At 43.8% G+C, this 21,657-nt stretch overlaps 2 protein-coding genes across 6 annotated transcripts in view; one reads left to right on the top strand and one right to left on the bottom strand.

Annotated features, from left to right (window-relative positions):
- Window positions 1-10,646, top strand: part of Cfap97 (cilia and flagella associated protein 97) — a 47,788-nt gene extending 37,142 nt beyond the window's left edge. For all 5 annotated transcript variants that reach the window (XM_085680276.2, XM_048455606.3, XM_048455607.3 and 2 more), the window contains 2 exons: window positions 6,525-6,675; window positions 7,676-10,646. In XM_085680276.2, the coding sequence (XP_085536402.2) occupies window positions 6,525-6,675; window positions 7,676-7,803 (279 nt within the window). In that variant the 3' untranslated portion in view covers window positions 7,804-10,646. The remainder of the gene's footprint in view (window positions 1-6,524; window positions 6,676-7,675) is intronic.
- Window positions 10,647-17,520: 6,874 nt separating this feature from the next.
- Window positions 17,521-21,256, bottom strand: Slc25a4 (solute carrier family 25 member 4). The gene is made up of 4 exons (XM_048455605.3): window positions 21,032-21,256; window positions 19,266-19,752; window positions 18,648-18,788; window positions 17,521-17,818 (listed from the first exon to the last, which is right to left on the bottom strand). Exons 1-4 carry the CDS (start codon window positions 21,140-21,142, stop codon window positions 17,661-17,663), a joined length of 897 nt encoding a protein of 298 aa, XP_048311562.1. The 5' UTR covers window positions 21,143-21,256; the 3' UTR covers window positions 17,521-17,660.
- Between the last annotated feature and the right edge of the window lie 401 nt (window positions 21,257-21,657).

Genomic DNA, 21,657 nt, shown 5'->3' with positions numbered 1-21,657 from the left:
TGTTGTTGGTTGTTCAGTCCCTAGCAACAATAAGGAAAGGAGGAGGGACAGAGAAGAGAAAATATGTGTGTGAAAGTGGTTTTGTTCAGCAGAGGGTGTGCTTGCTTCTTATTTCCTCAGTTACAGCAAGACTATTTCTAAAACAGTGACCAGGTTTTTAAGTCATGAATTTTGAAATGTTCTTGTTAAACGATGGATGAATGGATGGATGGATGGATGGATGGATGGATGGATGGATGGATGGATGGATGGATGGATGGGTATCATTTGAACATGATGTGTATCCTTTTTGCTCAGAGAAACAAAAGTAGCCTTAGCAGAAGAGTTAGCTCAGTAAGGGTACTTACATTATTTAGCTTTACTGTCTAGTGAGATTACTTCTTAAGTCTACAACTTAAGTGAAATTAATTTATTCATTTTTTAATTTTGCTTTTTAAGGTGTGTGTGTGTGTGTGTGTGTGTAAGGGTTTTATCCAGAGAAAACAGATAAGTAGACAATAAAGAAGACATAATTTTTCTCCTTTCAAGTTTTCCTATGAATATATATTTTTAAAGCTACAGTAATGTGTCATAAACTTAGAAGTTTCAGATCTTAAAAACATACAGTGAAAACTGCATCTGCTGACTGACCGGAACCTTACACTAAAATCTTGGAATAACTTGTAATTCATGTACTGTTATTTTCCTCTTCTGTGCTTATCCTTCCATGGCAGACAGAAAACTGTCTATAGGCCATGTGACTCTACCCGGGAAAAATGTGACAGACCTTGTCTCATCTCTGTTTTCCCTAGCTTTTGGATACTTTTAAAATGACCTTTCAGAGTCTACCTCAACACTTTGAAAACAATGAGTGATTCTCCGCTACATCTGCTGGATTGTTAGCATTCAGTCATCATTCGTATCAGAAGACGAGTGGGTTAATTTTTTTCAAGAATACTTCCTGAGAAGTATATAAAGGAAATATTCAGACAAACATAAAGCAGAAGTACCACCTGTCACTGCTTACAGTAGGTCTCCAGAACTTTCTTAGCTTGCATACCTGAAACCTGGTAGACAGTGTAGTAGACTATAATTTTCACACACAAATGGTTACTGTGAGCTGGTATGTTGACTAGTGTAACTGTTCATTTTATAATGTGTATGTATAAGAAAGCACCATTGCCTTGATAGATGTAATTTCAAAAAATACAACTTTCTCAAGAAAAGTTTTGGAGAAATTATTTTGAACTTCATTCATGGAGTCTGGTTTGAATGGCAGTCTTATGGTTTTATAAACCATAATTTAGATTTTAGAGAACTATTCCTATCATTTTGATTATTAAACAGTAGTAATGTCTTATTTTCTATGAAGTAGTAGAAAAATGTAAAATACTGCTGATTGTTATATAATTTATAACCTAGCCTGAAGATGATATGTTGTTGTATGTCAGACAATTAGAAAACTGTACAAAGCAATGTTAATGCTAACAAAATTCTTACTGCATTAGATTTCAAGCGGTGTATGGGTACTTACGGGTGCTGTGTGTTACTTCACTTCTATTCTGACCCTAACATGCCTACCAAATAGTCTGGCTAAGAAACAGTGCCTACACTACGCTGTAAGCCCCGGTCTCATTGCAGGTAATTAATAGCATGTAATTATGCATCAAATACATAATGATTAAATTAGAATAAGTAGAATTTTGTTCTCTTTAAAGAAATTTCTTTGTATTCTAGGCCACCAAACTCGTCCAGTTCTTTTTAAAAAAATACTCAGCTTTTATAAATGACAGTCCTCCTACTGTTATATAGAACACTAAAACTTACCGTCTTCCTTAAGTTTATTTTAGTACCCGGTAACCATCTGCCACTTCTTCCCCCGTCCACTCTTCCAAGTCTTTTAGATGCTTACATCTTTTGTCACTCTGTAACAATGTTATAACATTTTTTTAAAGTTTCATGTGATTTGGAAAGTTGCATGTTTTCTCTATTATTTCCCTAAGTTTCTGCATAAGTGGCCTATCCATCAGAGTACAGAATGAGTTGAGTTTTATGGGGCTTTTTAAAACTTTATTGGAAAATTATTTAAAATTTTAATATTCATTATTTTTATAGTGTTTTACCTCTGGTAGATACGCACTGAAGTTTTGTTAAGATTTAAAGAGTTCACCCAACTAGGTGAATAAATTCATTAAAAACATTACTATTTTTCCATACATGGTCTAATGAATCCCCAGCAGTTCTAGCTTCAGGTTCTTTGTGCATGCTAAATTTAGAGGTTAAGAACACTTGAAGCCAGGCAGTGGTGGCGCATGCCTTTAATTCAAGCACTAGGCAGAGAGAGGCAGATCTCTGTGAGTTTGAGGCCAGCTTGGTCTACAAGAACTAGTTCCAGGACAGACTCCAAAACTACAGAGAAACCCTGTCTTCAAAACAAAACAAAACAAAAAACACTTGACTCTGCTGCAAAGGACTCAGGCAGAGCTAGATTCCCAAACCACAGCATTGTTTCTGTACTAGAAAAAAAGGAAGAAAAAAAACACACTTATATATATGTACACACACAATTTTAGCAGATTAATTGAAAATGTCAAGATTATTAGATAACAGATTTATCTTTTCCAGTAAAATGCTTTGAAAACATAATGCCTACAAATTTTGTTATGAAAGATCATCATTTTAGGAGAATTTAGCAGCTATTGTATAGCTCCTCTTCTACAAAGAAAGATGCTGTGTTATTTTAGAAAGTGTATAGAAACTACATTCAGATGGAGCAGAGCCATAGCCTAACAGCGCAACAAGAACTAATCGTAGCTGGTAAGACTACACTCAGGAGTGGCTGCTTTTCTGGCTTCTGAAAGGAACAGAGGATCCACCCCACCAGCTGACAGCAGTGAAGTACTGGTTGTTATATCTACTTCACGTGTCAGTCACCATGCTTGGATTTCTAATAGTACTTTGTTTCTCTCTTTTCTAAACAATGCTTCCCCTGAATATTTTGGCTTAGTTTATTATTGTTATGCCCAGATCACAGAGTCCTCCCAAAACCAACCAAGAGACCCAGTCCTGTATGTAAAATTCTTACACAAGTTTACAAACTCGGACTCTCTATGTGTCCGTTGTATTGGAGTGGTTGGAGAGCCCCAGCTCATTTGCTGTTGGGTTTTTGTAGTAGCAAAGGTGGAAGTGAGGAATTTCTAAGGTTCAGGACTCCTGATTGGCTGACATTTGTCTAGGAGTGTCCTAGTATAAAAAGCAATGGTTGTATACTGGCAGGTGATCTTATCTATGATGACTGGAACATTAGGAATTTCCTTTGAATGGCCTGTACCTGGGTGGTGCCTGGGTGGTCTCAGTTTGTGGTCTTAATTGGAACCAGCTATTTCCTCAGGGTAAACTACTGAGACTCAGGGCTCTATTGAGCTTGTCATGGCTGGGTCCTACAATTACCGTTTCTGCCTTCAGAATGGCTCAGACGTGTTGATAATGCTGGTTGGTGATGGAACTTTGGGATCCGAGGGCGGAAGGGGAGCTGATGCGAGCAAAGCACTAAGCTGAGGAAGTGTCTGGAGGGTACAGTGGAGCTGTAAAGGTGCTTAAGCTGCAGAGAAATGATTGGGAAGAAAACTATCCTCACTCATGAGACTGATTTTATAAATGTCTTAGTGCTATCGACAGACTCTTAAGATAAAAATCAGTTTGCACCAGAAAGGGTCATATGTTTTAAGGAACTAGTAAAACAGAACTGCAAATCAGTTCTGTTGGAGACCAGCTTCGACAAAAATACCACTTACCAGGGCAGGGGCATGGGGATTAGAAAAACAGTAACGAGAACAAAGACGCAAGTAAAAAATAATAAAACAGAAGCATAGGATACCAGGAGGGAGTTCCAGTGAATACTGAAATCCCCTGTGTTTAATTTTCCATACATTTTCATGCCCCAATATGACAGGGAAGAAGACAAAAGGCTGCTGCGATGTGACACCAAGGACAGCTAGAAGAGCTACTGCCTCCCTATGTTAGGCCATTAGCATTCTGTTCTTTAGGCAGTAAACCAGCCTGGACCCTGAAGCCAGCCACTCCCCAGGTCAATCCTCCTGTCTGAAAATACGGAGCTGGAGTACGCTTGAATATCCTGACTGTTGGTCAACTGCCCGAGCCATCTTAACGTCCAAAGGACCAAGTAACCACACCCTAGGACTGGACGAGTAGGCCTGTTGTTGTCAACAGTTTTGAACAACCTCAACCTCTCTGTCCTTCAGACAAGGTGGAAATGGGCTCACAGGTTTTTGGGGTTTTTGTTTGTTTGGTTTTTGGACCTCCACACAATTCCCAAGCATTTGGTCTTCCTCCGTGTTCCTTTCTCAAAGACCTCTAAAAATCAAAACTTTTGAATTTTGAGTTAAGAAAGAATGAGTAGGGCTGGAGAGATGGTGTGTTAAGAGCACTTCCTGCACTTGCAGAGGACCAGGTTCCGTTCCCAGCCACCAATGGTGGCTCACAACTGCCTATAACTTCAATTCCAGGTGATCGGATGCCATCTTCAGGCCTCTTTAGGCAACAGTAAATACATGTCATATACATACACTCCAGGCACACACACATACATGTAAAATAAAGAAATATTAAAACAAATAAAACTAGGAATAGTTATATAGAGTTAATCATAGTAAAGAATATGCCTTCTTATTGGCAACTATGTTGCTTTGGCCTGTGGATTTGTTGATCCTCTAAAAGGCTTTGTATTCTTTAGCAACTGGTTTTTCTAACTTCTTAACACTTTTTTCTATAGTAAACTTCACTCAAAGTCCTAAGTATGTAAAGGAAAAAGTACAGAAAACAACTAGGCAGTCGAAAGTATGGATGGGGCTTGAGATCAGTGCTCACACAGCCTTTCCTTGGTGTTCTATGTGAGGCATGGCTGCAGTCAACACTTCTGCTCTCTAATGTGTATAGGTAGAATTTGTCATAACTTTGATAATTGGTGGTGATTTCAAGGTTTACCTTTGGACTGTTAGCATTATAACTCCTATGCCTGACATTAATACGAGGAAACCAGGTTTCCTGTATTTGCTCTTGTAGTCCCTTTCCAAAGACTGGCATGTCTGTGGGCTGCCTGTGAGATTAACAATTAGGAGAGGAAAGGATTACTGACTCGGGGTTAATCGCACTATTGCTTTTGGACTTATGACAGGTAGAGAGAGACATGATGGTAGAAGGGCGTGGTGGAGGGAAGTTGCTTATTTCATGACAGCCAGGAAGCAGAGAGACAGAAGAGGGGGCTGGGGACCAGGCCTCTGAGGGAAACACCGTACATTCAAGCTGCAGATGTTGTTTCATCACAGTGGGGTGATCAGTGTATGCGTTAGGAAAAACCTCTTGGTTTTTCTGAAAATGGATTGCTAATTTTAATCATATCATTTATCCCTTCCCGTTCTGCCCTTCAAGCCCATCCAGATAAAGAGAATGAGTCCTCCTCACTTTTTCAAATTTATGGCCTCTTGTTTCATTACTGTACACACACACACGTTTCTAAATACAGCCTACTCAGTCTGTATAATGCTACTCGTGTGGATGTTTTTGGGCTGACCATTGGTTTTGGATAACTAGTTGGAGTGTTCTTCCCTGAAGACAATTTCACCCACTCCCGGCGTTCCTTAGCTGCCTGCAGTTTCTGTGTAAGGGTGAGACCTCGGGCTTTTCCTGTCCACTCTGGTGTATTTATCGTTCTTGTTGAGCTCATGTTAGGGAGGCTCTCTCTGCGCGTGTAGTGGACATTGCTGAGAGACAGTCTCACAGTCTTACCAACCCCCTCCCCCCAGCAGTGTTCCCTGAGCTTTGTTTTGTAGATGTATCTATTAGGGCTGGGCTCCACAACCCTGCACTCAGATTGGTTGTGGTTTTCTGTAAAGTCTTTTCTGTTGCTCTTGAAGAGGGGAGATTATACTTCTCTGTGGGTCTATGAACAAATATTTAGGGTGGCCATATATTCTTCAACCCAGATCAGAACATTTTTGGCATGTGTGGAGTGACTAAACACTGTTTTTTGCTTAGTGAATTTCAAGTTATAGTCTATCTGGCCTCTTGGAAATTATTGGTATTTATGTAGTATTTGTAATGGTAAAAATAAAACAGTGCTGTTCCCCGCGTGGTGGCAGTGGGTCACTGGGACACTGTGGATGGTTTAGGGCTGTGGCGGTGGGAGACCATGGGTGGGCATCGGCGGGGCAGCCTGTCCCACAAGGAGCCATGGCTGGTGAGAGACAAGAGACGGATAAACACGCCATGCAGAATGATATTTATTTAGTGGGTTATGGAAGGAAAGGGAAGGGGCAGAGGGAGAGAAGGAGAGAGAGAGAAGAGGAGAGGGTGGGAAAGGAGAGGAGCCATGGCAGCAGCCACATCTTCAAAGAGAGAAGGGAGCTCAGGCTGGAAGCAGAAAGAAGGTCCCCTTGCCTCAGCTGACCAGGTTGCGGGGGCAGGACATGTCTCTTAAAAAGACAGGACAGATCATTACAGTATTAACTTTCATTATTTTTGTGAAGGCTTTATTGAAACGGCTTGAAGCTGTAAAACCGACAGTTGGCATGAAGCGCTCTGAACAGCTGATGGACTATCATCGAAATATGGGTTATCTCAACCCTTCAACATCCATTAGACGAGTGAGATCTACTCTTGGCCATTATAGCCCACTGAGTAAGACTATCAAAGCTATTTTCTATTTATTTTTTGAGTCTTTTAGTTTTTTAAAATAAAAAGTGTAATTTGTGTTCTTATGATAGAGATTTAAAATGCTAACTTTGGAATGCATTTTAATTTTCACGGGCATGTTCTTATAGTTCATTCAATTTCAGGCTTCATATAGAGAATGTAATGGTAGCATAAGGAAAAAACCAAAAGATAGAGTGAGTGAAAACAGCAGTGTTTTCTCAGACACTGGAGAAGTCTTTTAATTCCGTTTGTGTTTTTAAAGAATAAATTGATAGGCTAATTGAATGTGGCTGAAACATTCTCTCAGTTACTAATACCTTGTAACCCTTACATATATCTTTCATGTCCTTACTGGACAGCTAAGACAAAGTCAACAAGCTACAGCTGGAATTCTTTTTAGTGCTTGATACGTGATCAGTTACAGACTTAGACAGCTGTGTACCCCAGAGTTGTAGGAATTTTAGTGCTGGGTATACAACAGATAGAAAGTCAGACCGTTCCTTTACCAAAGTGGATGCTGTTGCATCGTGTATATATTCTAAACTATATTTCTCTTAAAAAATTTAAGCTATTTTTAAAGAAAATTGGACCCTGGTAGTACTGAGAGTTCCCAGTGGTTATGTGACTAGTCATTGACTGATCATCTCACTCATTTTAAAACATGGGTTATTACAGTTACTTAAGATATGACCTTATTCTAGTAACTGATAGTTAGTATTGTGCCTTGATCATAAAAACTGTCAGTAAACATATAAATGTTTGTGCAAAGTGTTTTGTTCTCACTTGAATCACTTCAGTAGCTTTTAAGCTCCACGGTGAATCCTAGAGTACAGTTCTATTGAAAATCATCTCATTAGAGTATTAGACACATCTGGGAGGAGGAGGGACACCAGTCTGGACCTAAAATTAGGACAGAAGGTTTATCTGCTGATGACTTGCGCACTTGGCTCAGATAACTGAGACTGTTTTATCTGTGTGTGTTCAGGAGGAGCTTCCAGGACATCCAGTGCAACCAGTGGTTTCAGCTGTAAGACTGATCGGTCAGTGTTGGACGCATCCAGTGGCTTTTTGCTAAGACCGAAACCCCCGAATGTTCGTACTGCTTGGTTGTAAAACCTTTTTTTATGGTATACATTGTTCATCTTATTTTAACAATGTATTTTTATGTATTACTGTAACTTTGTAAACATCTGTAATACTTTTTTCAACAATTTGTACAATAATGAGTATAATTTATTGTTATTCAGTGCAAAATTGTTACCAAAACACACTTTCATGTAAAAATCAGTGTTTCGTATGGTGGCATGTGTATAGGAGCTCTGTGTGCTTAACAGAGAGCGGTGTTGTGCATGGCTCTTTCTCTGTGGAAATTCACTAGTGATGCTGACAGACGGGGATGATCCCTGTGGAGCCAGGACACTCACTCTGCTCTTACTCTGTCGTTTTCAGTTATTGTAAGCGTGAATGTGTGCGCCTCATGCTTCTGTGTCTTAGAGTGCCTGCCACGTGAGCCATCACTTGTTATGTGATTGTTACACTCCTTATGACATTTGTTTTCATGGACGAGCTGATTTCAATTTGATGAGGAGGGTGAGCAGTGTGTACTGGTGCAATTCCTGATTCACCAAAGGTTCCTCTCTGTAAGAGTTTGATTAGCCACTCCAAACCATGTCGCACTGGCGCACACTGAAGAGTAGGGGCTTTAGAAGCTCCTGTCGTGTGTTTTTATGCAGTCAGGTAGAATACTCAAGGATTCTGAGGAAAGAGGTGGCTTTAACAGCCTACTGTAATCTTGTGGCTGGTTTGTAGCTAGATCATTTGCATCATAAACAAAAACAAATATTTGTTGGATCAGTGAGCAATATTCCCAGCTTGAAGAACCAAGAAGCAGCCCCCAGGGTATGTTAGCAAGTGTCTGAAATGATACTGTTAGTGTGTGCTGTCATTGTGCACTTGCTGTATTAATAGAAGGTTAGAGTCCGGAAGAAAAACCGGACTTTAGAAAAACCAGTTATAAACAAGAAAAACTAATAGCACATTTCTTACAGCTACTGCCTTAAACATTTGTGAAATTTTTGGTTTGGTTTGGCTAAATCCTAGAAGCACCATTTTTACTAGTCTTACATCTGAAGGCCTATTTATCCTGATGGAATTGCTAGTGACACAGGACACATAGGTGCAATGTAGTTGACTATGAAAACTGAAATATGTTTGTGTCAGCCTGTAGACTGTTACTTTATGAACAAAGTGTAAATAAGTTTCATAGTCAGTGACACGTTTTTCTTGAAATAGGAATTATCCCCAGCCACAGTGAGCTCTGTCTGATTCCAGTGCTCCTGCAGTGTAGCGTGTCTGCCACACCTGTGTCACCCTTATTAGCACGAAGGCCGCCTGCACTTTACCAATGCCAGGACATCCGTTATTGGTCTTAGTTTAATAGGTTGTGTTTTAGATAGAGCAGCAAAGGTTGGGAATGATGAGGCTAAAAAGATTGCTGAGCACATGCACCACACACATATGGTAGATGTGCATACACCACACACATACACAAACACACACATACATATGGTAGATGTGCATACACCACACACACATATGGTAAATGTGCATATACCACACACATACACAAACACACACATACATATGGAAGATGTACATACACCATGCACATACACAAACACATAGATACATATGGTAGATGTGCACACACCACGCACATACACAAACATAGATACATATGGTAGATGTGCATACACCACGCACATACACCACACACACAGTGGATGGAACGCAGCATGACTGAAGGTTTCTCTGCTGCTCCCTGGGGACTGTAACATTATTTGAGATTTGTCTCTTTGTTCTAGTAAACAGGATTTTATAGCTGCTTTATATAACCTTCAGCTATATAAACAAAGGTTTTATTTTTGTCTGAATTTTTTAACTTTTAAAGTTAGTGTGACAACGAAGTGCAGCATTTTGGCATTTGCCCAATAGTGAGTCAGTCACATTTTACAATGTAAGTTTGAGGGGAAAAATGTGTATATATATATAAAACATTTTATGTTCCCAGTGGCATAGCCTGTGAGTACATTTTATTTGGTCTCTCCAAGTTCCATAGATAAAGCTGTACTTTGATTTTAAATGCTAATTTATGCCTTAGTTTTTACTATTAGAAAGAAGTTTGTCTAAGTATTAACTGATAACAGGGATTCAAACAAAGGGCAGCCATCTTTTAAAAACAGTTCACAGTGTTGTAGATGCTACATGATGACGATGGGTGGCTGGGCAGGAACTACAAACAGAATTCTCTGATGTGAGCTAAAGTGAGGAGGCATTTGTAGCGGAGGTGTCATCAGTACATGAGTCTCTCCAACTTCCCCAGCACAACAAACACCTGTGTGGAGGGCTGTGGTGCAGGTGCTGACTTGTCCTTTCTGAAGCTCCGCACCTGCAGCTAGAAAGCATGCTGGTCCGTGGCTAGTGGCCAGACCTCACTGAGAACTGTTCTCATCTCCGTCAGATGTCATTACCTCCTTTTCTAGTAAGAGTTGGTAAAAAATTCCAAACTATTAAAATTATTTCTTAAGAAGTAGCTCCTACCTCTTCCCCAGTTTTCTCAGTCTCCATTAAAAACTGCTCTCAATAGCTATTCCACTTAACCTGTGTGCTTTGCCTGTAAAATAAAGTCCTGCAGCTGTGTTCCACCCAAGCCTCAAAACGGATGGCGCAGCTTTGGAAGGCGACTGTCTAGGTCTGCTTCTCACCTCCAGATGGATGCAGCAGCTCCAGAGTATTAAGGCTGATGTAGAGCTGAAGATGAAACTTTACCTTAGTTAGCGATCAAACACTGTGTCATCTTAATATAAGTGACTGTATACCGTCATAGAGTGTGCTCACTGCTAATGGCCAGATTGCTTATGTTCATGAATAAAAATTAGCAAGAAACTTTTAAACCATCTTTCTTTAAAATGTTCTAGTTTGTCATTTTGGGGCATGAAGAAACTAGCTTGGCCTAGTGAAGAAAGAAAGGAAAGATTTAAGAGAACCAGGTTTTGATTGTTCATATTTTTCGAATTAGAATAAAAATTTCTGTGTACCCTACAAAACTACGAGTTAGAATGAAGTTGCCAGTTGGATGGTATTTTTAGTTAGTATTTTTGAAAATGTGGTATTTCTTGGGAATATTTCTTTAAAATGATGCTCCTGGTCAGCATTTTCTCAAGCCATATGATTTGACTCATTTTGTAAAATTGCTATGATATATCAGTATAATGGACATTCTTTTAGAGCTTGAATGAGTGTTGCTATTATTGAGTTACTTTATTTTTACTTTTTTTGTTTTTGTTTTCAAGACAAAGTTTCTCAGTGTATATAGCCTTGACTGTCCTGGAACTCGCTCTCTAGACCAGCCTGGCTTCGAACTCAGAGATCCACCTGCCTCTGCCTCCTGAGTACTGGGATTAAAGGTGTGCACCACCGCTGCCTGGCTTTTTTACTTTGTTTTTAAAGCAGGCTTACTGATGCCCTTGGGCTCAGGGTGGTTGAGTACCTTCCCAGCATGTAAGCCTAGCAGGCAGGAAGCTCAGAAGTTCCAAGTCATCCCCAACTGAAGCGGTTCCAGGCCAGCCTGTGTTGTGTGATGGTGGACATGTCTCAAACTGACTGGAGCCACAGGTGCATAAACCCTTCTCTGCACAGATGAAGGATGCAGAGAACAAATGGGCTTGTGCTATGGCAGGTAATTTTTATTTCTAAATATAAAATGGTTTTTACGTTGTCCCCTAGAGGCAGAAGTTAAATCCCTATTGCTGGAAACACCTGCACATCAGACCATTTGGTCACCACACACTGTGCACGCCAGGCCCAGAGACCCCTGAGTTGGAACTGAGCTGAGAGCCTCCTCCCTGAGCACTAGCTTTCATGGTACCAGATGACACCATTCACGTTTCCAAAGGAAGGAAGCAGCCAACAGTCTTCCTCTGACACCGATAGACCACAACAATGACCAGGATGGCACGGTAACCCTAAAGGTGCAGTCGTGTCGTGCCTGCCTTGGCAATAACCATCAACTCTCTTAGTGGACCCACTTAGCAAGAGGGAACCGATGCCTGGTACAGGAAACCTAGCTGACACTCAGTGTAGTGACATCATGGTTATCAGAGGAGAGCCAACAAGACATCACTTTACTAAGCCAGCGTAATTCCTAAAATAAATATTATATCCTAAACATTTGCCCCCCAAAAAGAAAAAAGAAATCAGTGGCTGTATGAAATAGAAAGTCTTTAGAAATTCTTCATTCCCACGGGTGTCTTTTTCTTTTTAACTCTTACTTTTGCATGGTGTTTTGGCCTCTGGTACATGTATGGAGGTCAGAGGACAACTTCATGGAGTCAGTTCTCTCCTCTACTTGATGTGGGTTCTGGGAGCTGAACATTGTCACACATACCTGGCAAGTGACTTTACCCTTCAAGCCCTCATGCTGGCTCCCGGAGCTGTCTTTCGGAACTCCTTCCAAGACACAAATTATCTCAGCCTCTAGCCTTTTGTGAGGCTGAGTTGGAAGCTGCCACCTCCTGCTGCCGCTACATGCTAACTAACATCTGTTCATCACGAGAGCTCCAGAAACACCTCCCATAAAGCAGTCGGACAGGCCGACTTTCTGCTTGTTTGTATTCAGGGCTGAGCACAGGGAGTACAGAAGGATGGGCAAAGGTCGCTAGCCCCCGTCTCCGCTTGCCTCCCTCTCTACTTTTGCCAGTCCATCTTCAGGTATGCACTGGTTTTTCCTCACATGAGGTGGGGAAATGTTTGCTCTGCCTGGTGCCCCAGCTGCCCTCCTGCACTCTGTTGCGTCTGATTTGATCTCTACACTCTGGTCCTTCTGTCTGTGTGTTCTTTCAGTGTCTTCCCGGTGCACTGCTCTCTGATCCCCCGGGAGCAAGCGCTCCTGGACTGTCTGTCTGTACCAACATACACCCAGCCACAAGTCACGTGTTTTCTCCTTTCACTGCCCCTCTGTTTAGGGGCTGACTGTACTCTGTAAGTTAACACACCAGATTCTGATTGTCTTTCTCTTGTAACACTCCTATGACGTGACTGGAGTGAGAAGCACCCAGACTAGAAAAGTGTATTTTTTGGTCTATGCTGGTGTTTCGCAAAGGCTCTGAATGAATCAATCCCTTGAGGGACTCCTCTAAAAGGACGGCAGCACTGGAAGCTGGTAGAACATAGAGGATGTGTATCCCTGAGGCATGGTCTGAGCCTTGTCTTCCCCAGCCTCCTCCAGTATTCTTTCTTGCTTCCTGGTTACCACGATGTGGTCACTCGGCTCCACCACATCCTCTCCGCCATGGGGGACTGATACCTAGGTCCTGTGATGGAGAACTAATGCACTAGATCCTCTTCCCCAGGAGCCAGGTTGATTGTGGCAACAAGTGTCCACTTTGTCCAGGAGGGGACTAGGCAAGGCTGTGTGGAATGAGCATCTATTTCCCCTCCCCTCCCACAACTCCCTAAGATTTCAAAATCCTGTTGTTCTGGGTAGCCCTAACCGTCAACTTGACATGGTCTAAAACCATTTGTGGAAAGAAGCCAAAATGGGGAGTTATTTAGACCGCACTGGCCTGTGGGCACGGTGTGGAGGATTGTCTTGTCAGTTGACACAGGAGGGTTCAGCCCACTCCGGGTGGCACGTTCCCAGCGCAGGAGTACTGGGCTATGTAGGAAAGGTGAATGTGGGCCAGCCACAGCTGCGAGTTCCCTAGTTAGAGACAACGGTAATAGCAAACAAAGCTGCTTTCAGTTTCCTGCTTTGACTCCCCTCCGTGCTACACTGTAACCCTTTCCACCCACAGTTGCTTTGCCTCAAAGTATTTCATCAGTGACAGAATCCCTAGTGTCTTGGTCACTGTTCTGTTCCTGTCAGGAAACACCACGACCAAGGTGAAAGAATCATTTAATTTGGGACTTGCTTACAGTTTCAGGTGGTTAGTCCATGATCATCATTGGCAGGAAGCACGGTGGCAGGCAGGCATGGCCTGGAGCAGTAGCTGACAGCTTACATCTGATCCACAAGTTGGAGGCAGAGAGACAGAGATGGGGCCTGGCATTGGCTTTTGGAACCTCCAAGCCCACCTTCAGTGACACACCTCCTCCAATAAGGCCACACCTCCTAATCCTTCCCAAACAGTTTGAACCAACTAGGGACCAAACATTCAAATCTCTGCATGAATCTGTGCTTTCAAACCACCACACCTGGTTTACCTTCTTACTGCCGGTCTGAATTCAAATTCCTAATGACCAGTCTTAATCAAATGCTGTCTTAGGGTGACCAGTCCTGCAAGGAAACCCCATGACCAAGGCAGCTTGGGGAGGAAAGAGTTTATTCAGCCTCTGCTTCCACATCACAGTTCATCATAAATGGAAGTCAGAACAGGAACTCAAAAAGGGTGGGAACCTGGAGGCAGGAGCTGATGCCGAGGGCATGGAAGGGTGCTGCTGACTGGTTTGTTCCTCATGACTGGCTCAGTCTGGTTCCTTAAAGAACTCCCACCATCAGCCCAGTGATGGTATCACCCACAATGGGCTGGGCCCTCCCCCATTAATCCCTAAAATGCCCTACAGAGGTGGTTCACAACCTGTGGGTCTTGACCCCCACAGGGGTTGCATATTTAATTACAGTTCATAACAGTAGCAAAATTACAGTTATGATGTAGCAACAAAAGAATGTTATTGTTGGGGCCACCACAACATGAGGTCACAGCATTAGGAAGGTTGAGAACCAACCTCTACAGGATTGCCTACAGAGAGTCTTTGGAGCCTTTTTCTCAGCCGAAGCTCCCTCCTCTCTGATGACTAGCTTGTGTTAAATTAACATAAAACTAGCAAGTACAGATGCCAACGCCTTTTCTCTCCTTTGCATTATTTCTGACATGCTGTATGTGGCATCGCTTTTCATTATCTATTTAGAGATAGGGATTCTCTGTGTAGCCCTGGCTGGTCCTGGAACTAGCTCTTGTAGAGCAGGCCGGCCTCGAACTCGTAAAAATCTGTCTCTGCCTCCCGAGTACTGGGATTAAAGGTGTGTGCCACCACCGCCTGGCATGGAACTTTACTTTGATGACACATTGATTACTTCATTCTCTTGCTTTTGCATCCAATAACTTAAGCTGGCATCTGTCTGTTGTGAAGATTTATTATTCATGTGTGTTTGCCTAGTATAGGTATGTGTACCACATGCATGCAGGGATACCTAGGGATCCCCTGCAAGATATGTGTGCTTGAAACTGAATAGGGTCCTAGAAGAGCAGCAAGTGCTCTTAACCATTGGGCCATCTTTCTGTGTTTTGAATCTGTAATGGAGACTCTTGAGTCTGTGGGCCATCTCTGTGTTTTTTTTTTTTAATTTTGGGGCATGACATGTGTGTGCCATAGTGCACATATGATCAAGTCCAAGGACAACGTCTAAGAGTCAGTTTTCTCCTACCTTGGGAGTCCCAGGGATTACACTCAGGTCTTCTGGTTTGGCAGCAAGCACCTCCCTCTAGAAGATTTTATACTTTGTCTCCTAAGAGCTATGTCTACAGTTATGGCTTTGGCAAAGATTCCCAGAGGTGGGATTTTAAGAGTCTGGCATGGAATTCTAGGTTTCCACTTTAGTGTGATCCCCTTTTCCAGACCTTTAGACTTTGAGAGCTTTGTACAGTGACGTCACTTGCTTCCTTCTAGTAAATTCTTGTTGAGTGAAGTAGCTGTAGTAGGGCCAGCTCAGCAGGACTCTGGGGCAAAGAGCGCTGGATTTAACTTCAACAGGCAGGAGAAATCCCGAAAGCCAGCACTTGGGTCATGTGCATACTGCAGATGACGTGGCTAATGTGCAGTTTAACAGGCAGCCAGTTCCTCCACTCTGCTCCCCCTTGCATGCAAAGGGGGTGTAGGGGGGATGGAAACAATTCGGCTCTTGGTTGGGCTGTGATGACCTCCTCTTCGTTCCCAATTACATTCGTGGCCTGTTAGTCTAAACCCTTAGGTTTGGGAAAGCCCTAGTTTTAGATATGAAATACAAAGCTAGTTTTTCCTACTAGCTTGTGCTGCTTTTATCTGCCAGAAACATCATTTCATCATTAATATTCTAGAATGCAAAGTGATGTATCTGGAAGGCCGCTAGCAGCACTGTTTGTTCCTTGTCCTTGGGAGACAGGATTGAGTCTTTTTAGACTTTTCCATCCATCTAGACATCTAGCCTGAAATTAGAAGTAACTATGGATATGGAACACACACACACACCTTGGTTGCTCTGGCAAAAGCAAGGCAGCCAGTGTTGCACCCAGAGGCCCGGGTAGCACAACACCAAGCTCTTTATCAGGAAACACAAAGCAGACATTTGCTGTCTTTCCAAACTTTGCGCCCAATCTGTGAACATTTCCTGCACACTGGACACAAATTGGAAATTTATTTACTGCTCTTTTCCTGGTCCAGATGCACTCATTTCCCCACTTGAAATTTCTAACAATTTTATGTATGTGTGTGTTTAGCCTGCACGCCAGCTTGTGCAACACTTGTATATGCCTAAGACCTGGGGAAACCAGAAAGCGTGTGTGATCCCTTGGGTCTCCATGTGGGTGCTGGGAACCAAACCCAGACTTTTAACCTTGAACCATATCTCTACTGTTGTCCCCCACCCTTGAAATGCTTGTCTCTTGCTCACAAATCCCTGAAAGTCAAGCCCTTCAAATAGGTCTTTCTCCTAATTCTTAAGCTGTACAGAAAGTACAAGCAGATACTTTGTATACCGAGACCTAGTTACTTTCTTTCAAGGTCCGAGCCTATGATCGCCCTCTCCCGCTCACCCCCCTACTTCTGCTTATTCCCAACCAAGGTTTACAGCGCCAACCTACATAACAAGATTATTTCATCTTCTTCCCCACTTAAGCTTCAGGGTAGGTTCACTTTCAGAGCCTCCCAGGCATTAAATACTAGCTTCATAACTGACACCAAGAACTGAATGGTCCATGTGTCCCACTCCCTGGAATTCAACTCCTAGCCCTCAAAATGACAGACACTATTAGAAGACAGATCCTTTAGGAAGAAATCAGATCACAGCATGGTGCCTTTGTCACTGTGATCAATAACTTTCAAAGGGGGCTCCAGAGAGCTCTCTCGCTCTCTTCCCACCAAGAAGATTCTCGAAGTCAGGTGGCTTTCACCAGAGTTGATCCTCAGGGACTCTGAGGTTTCAGACCCGTAAGAAGTATATTTATTGTTTTATGAACCTAGCCAGTGTGTGGCACTTTGTCATTCCAGCCCAAACTAAGACAACTGTTCTTCAGTGAAGACTGTCCACTTGTAGGTAAAAGGAATCTGTACAGAAACTAAAAAAACAGGGCTTCCTCAGCATGCACAATTCTTACTTCTCTGAAAAGCTTAGCAGAGGCTCAAGGTTCCTAAGACCGTGCAAGGGCACAGTGGCCATGGAAGCTGTTCATGTTGCCACTTTCGAGTCTTCGGCAACAGTGTAGCAAGATAATACATGGCCTACTTATGTTTGAAAAACAGCTATTTCAAGAGGGCATGCATACAGGAGACTCACTGCCAAATGCATCTTGCTAGAAAATATGCGTTAATGTTTTATGTTAGCACTTAAGGAGTTCAGGGAGATAAAATGTATTGAGTAGTCTTTATTAATGATTCACATTTGGTTACTTTTGCTGTCATTATTAGTTCTTCAGTTAATTGAACAAGCATGATAAGCTATCTTCTGTTTGTTGTGGGAGTCTAAATGTAAAATAAATACAAAATACATTTGTGGTTTAATGAATACTCAATGAAGCATTTTTCCGAGGTATTCATGATGGTCTGGTTTTATCCAAGATCTGTCTTTTTATTTCCTTAAGAATAGTCTGTTAAACCACACAATGGATCTGTGAACTTGGGAACCAAGCCCACTGGGAGCCAGTGAACTTGAGTTTTAATTAGACATATTTTTTGATCTCATCATACAATACCAATACAAAAGCACCACCCATGCCTCTCAGTACATTGGACCAGGCACCTTTGAAGAAAGCATTGGCTCCTTCATCTTTTGCAATCTTCCTCCAGCAGTCAAGTGTCCCCGTGTACATAATGTCAGCTGTGGAGACAAATGTGAATAAGGGTTCCTTTCTCCTCAAAGACCTCATGCACCATGTTATGGGTCATCAATCCCCACCTTTGCAATAGTCAACGAGACCTCTTCCTTGCAGAACTGTCAGGCTATCTTCTAATATCCCTAATTCCTCAAACTCAAGATTAGCGAAGTAAAAACTGGAGCAATCAAACAACCAAGTTACACACTGTCAGACTAAAATTTGAAGGCAACGTGGGGAAGGAGTACTACTGCTACACTCTGTGGATGACTTTTTGTAGATGAACAAATTAGCTCCAGTCTCGGATTACACTGCCCAAGGTTATGTAAGAAAAATGAAAAGGTATGACTGCTGGGTTATACAAAATCCCCTCACATTTGGTGGTTTTGTTCTCTTCTTTTCATTCCTTTACCTATGGAAGCTAAAACTAACAAAGCAGACTACTTCAGGCCACTTCTCATCCAGTTAAAACATCCTCTTTCTTATTCATACTTCCAATAACTACAAGGGAAGCACTAATTTTAAGTGAACAGCTAATCTATGCCCTTGCTTAGGCACCCAGGCTATAGGAAAAAAGGACCTGAGGTCTATGTAATGCTAGATGCCTAAGGCCAACTCTAAATACCTTGTCTATATTCTTACAATCTCTTTAACAAAAAGGAAAAAAAAATCCCTGAAGGGAAAGCTAAAGGGGAAATTATAGTCTCGGCTTCCTAAATCCTTACTGAGTAATTTTGCCATTCAATTTAGAAATACGAGGACTGCTGGCATTTAAGAGTGGTCCCCAGGGGCAAAGCCTAAGATTCACATCAGGAGAGTTCACGCCATGCTTACCCCCTTTCCGGCCAGACTGCATCATCATCCTACGACGGACAGTGTCAAACGGATAGGACACCAGCCCTGCAACCGCCGTCACACTCTGGGCAATCATCCAGCTCACGATAATGTGCACATTCTTGGGGTCCGGCAGCATCCCTGTGAGCAGAGCCAAGAAGCAAATGGCTATCAGGTGTTTTTCTCATCAGCTTGGTAAAAAAGCAGGTGGAGGGGAAGACAAGGCTACTGACCCAACGCCATGTGCTACCCAGCTACCCTTCCACAAGAACCAGCTCCTCTCCGCCCAGGGAACCCTTCCATGCAACCAGGTAGCCAACCAATCAGGGAAGCTACAGCTCCGTTGACACGGAGTTCCCGTCTAGTTCAACTAGACAGCTGTGCTGGGACAGCTCTGCATCCTGACTAGCTCAAAGCCACAGGAAATATCAGTAGAGGACACAGAGGTTCCGTTGGTTATTGATTTACCCAAACTACGTCACATCAACTCCTCAGAACTCGGCTCCGAGATGAGAAAAAGACTACCCAGCACAAAGGTCTTTGAGGAACTATAGGTCCTACAGAATCCTCTCTCCACACCCCCTCCCAACATCTTCCACTTCAAAGCCCCTCTCTCACCCTTGGCAGTATCATAGACTCCGAAGTAGGCAGCTCTGTAAATGATGATGCCTTGGACGGAGACACTGAAACCCTGGTAGAGACCCTTTACGCCATCAGACTTGAAGATCTTGCTGAGACAGTCGCCTAGCCCACTGAACTCACGCTGGGCAGATCCCTTGCCCACGTCGGCAGCCAGCCTGGTCCTAGCAAAGTCCAGCGGGTAGACAAAGCAGAGGGAGGTGGCACCAGCTGCCCCACCGGAAGCCAGGTTACCGGCGAAGTAGCGCCAGAACTGCTTATGCCGATCCACGCCCCCTAGGAAGATCTGCTTGTACTTGTCCTTGAAGGCGAAGTTGAGAGCTTGGGTGGGGAAGTACCGGATCACATTGGCCAGGTTACCCCTCCAGAAGGAGAGAAAGCCCTGCTCCTTCGGGATTCTCACGACACAATCAATGATACCCTTGTACTGTTTCTCTGCACTGATCTGTTTGCTGGCATGCTGGACCTAATTGGGGGTGGGTGACAGAAGACAGAAAGAAAGGGAAGACAGAAGGGAAAAAAGATTTGTACTCCTTCAATTTTCTGCCTAATTTTGTTTGTTTTTGTTTTTTCTAAAAAGATAGGGTCATCCAATGTAGCCCGGAACTCAAATCTTGTGTTAGCCTACCAACTGCTGGGATTGCAGATGTATAGACGAACACTGCTATCCCCAGGATCCTCCTCTTTTCCTCCCCAAGAGATAAAAAAGAACTTTAATTTTTTTAATGTATCAGGAAATCAAACAGTATCAAGGAAATATCAATAAATGTTAGTTATTTGGCTAAGCTAAAAAACAATCCAAATTCTATTCATTAGCAAGGCATCTGAGGGAAAAACTAAAAAAATTTCCCTGCAGGCTTATGGGAAATATAAATGGATAAAGATCCCTCCCTCGGCTCCGTGACAATTCTGCAGTTCTCGCTAATGTCCTTTGAGGAGAGGAGGCCGAGCAGTAGGCGCTCTGATGATGTGAGCATGCTCGTCAGGCTCTAGAGCCTGAAAATTTTCAAGCAGATTATCCAGGTAATCGATTACAGCTGTGGCCAATCTGTCGCGGCATTTTTTTATTGTTGATCGTTCAGACTCCCAAATGGCTATTCCCCAGCGAACAGCATTTGCCTTTGGGATGGACCCCATGATGACGCCCTTTGATGTCCAGATTGGGAGAAAATGATATGGGGACAGGATGGCTAAGGCGATCTGAATTTATCCTGAAAATTACTACAAGAATCTCTGCCTCAGAGTCTCCATCCGTGAAATAAGGGCAAAGAATTCGTAATAAATGATGGATGAAATCAAGGTCGGGCTATTGCGCAGCGCACGCGACACAGTGTGATCTCCAGTCAATGATTAATCTGATGCTTCTATTGTAAAGGGTGGGTGCAGATAAGAAGGTGTAAAGGCTGCGGCCGAAGGATGAGGCCGGCCAAGGAGGCCTCGGGTGAAATGCCGCTGCAGGACCAGGCTCAGGATCTGGCTCGAGGTAGACCAGCTTCGGGTGGGTTTCCATATATAGACACCCCAACGCGGGTGCCACCCGACACCAGGAATCTGCTACTGACGCCGGACCTGTATCTGCGTAGAGGGCACCTTCCCCTTCGTGTAGGCCCCGGGTTTGGGGCCTAGCACAGATTTGCCGCAGCGCCGCGGGCGCGCGCCCACACCGCAGCAGCATCCCCGCGCCCCGCCCGCATCCCTGCGCCCCGCCCGCACCCTCGCCGCCCGCGCCACCAGCCGTCCCTTACCTGCAGCAGCAGTTTGACCCTCTCGATCGGGGCGACCGCGGTCTTGGAGACGGCGGCGGCGATGCCACCTGCCAGGAAATCCTTAACGAAGCTCAAAGCCTGATCCCCCATGCTGACAGCCGGGCGCACACAGCCTGCAAGGAGCCGCTCTCTTGCTGTTGCCTACGCCCAGCCAGGCACCGCCACCTCGTCTCCGTCCCTGCGCGACGCTAAGGGGCCACCCGCCTGACCGCAGCCCTCCTTATATCCCCGGCTCGGCGTCTCGCGAGAGGAGGAGGGACCCCGGCAAGCGCGCAGCGCGCATTGGCTGGGCAGGTGTCTGGACAGCCCCTCTCCATCCCCCCCCCTCCTTTGCAGAGGGCATTGGGGGCGAAGACACTTCCGGGAGCTAGGGCTGGGTTGGGGGGCTGTGCCTGCAGCTTGGGACATTTAAAGGGCAAATTCATGTTATCTGTCCCAGCGAGCCGAGGGAACACCGTGTCTCTGCCGCACGCGGGCCGTTGTATTTATAGCTCAAGAGGGTTTAGCCTGGGGCAGAGCCGGGGACAGAGAGGGGGCCCGGTACCTCAAGCGAAGCTCTCTTTGACCTCGATCTTGCACGGCTGTGTTCCTGGCCAAGAGATTTC

The sequence above is a fragment of the Myodes glareolus genome, chromosome 23, assembly GCF_982192425.1.
Source record: "Myodes glareolus chromosome 23, mMyoGla1.1, whole genome shotgun sequence".
Taxonomy (NCBI): domain Eukaryota; kingdom Metazoa; phylum Chordata; class Mammalia; order Rodentia; family Cricetidae; genus Myodes; species Myodes glareolus.
Note: the sequence above shows the minus strand (reverse complement) of the source record. Positions and strands in the feature narration are given on the sequence as shown.

Bases quoted from the DNA above. Each gene is read 5' to 3' on its own strand.
- Slc25a4 (XM_048455605.3), bottom strand. From the start codon at position 21,142: ATGGGGGATCAGGCTTTGAGCTTCGTTAAGGATTTCCTGGCAGGTGGC. The intron at 18,789-19,265 runs GTGAGAGAGGGG...CTCTGCTCACAG, and splicing joins AGTCTATGATACTGCCAAGG to GGATGCTGCCGGACCCCAAG. The intron at 17,819-18,647 runs GTAAGCATGGCG...TTGTCTCCACAG, and splicing joins GCAGTCTGGCCGGAAAGGGG to CTGACATTATGTACACGGGG.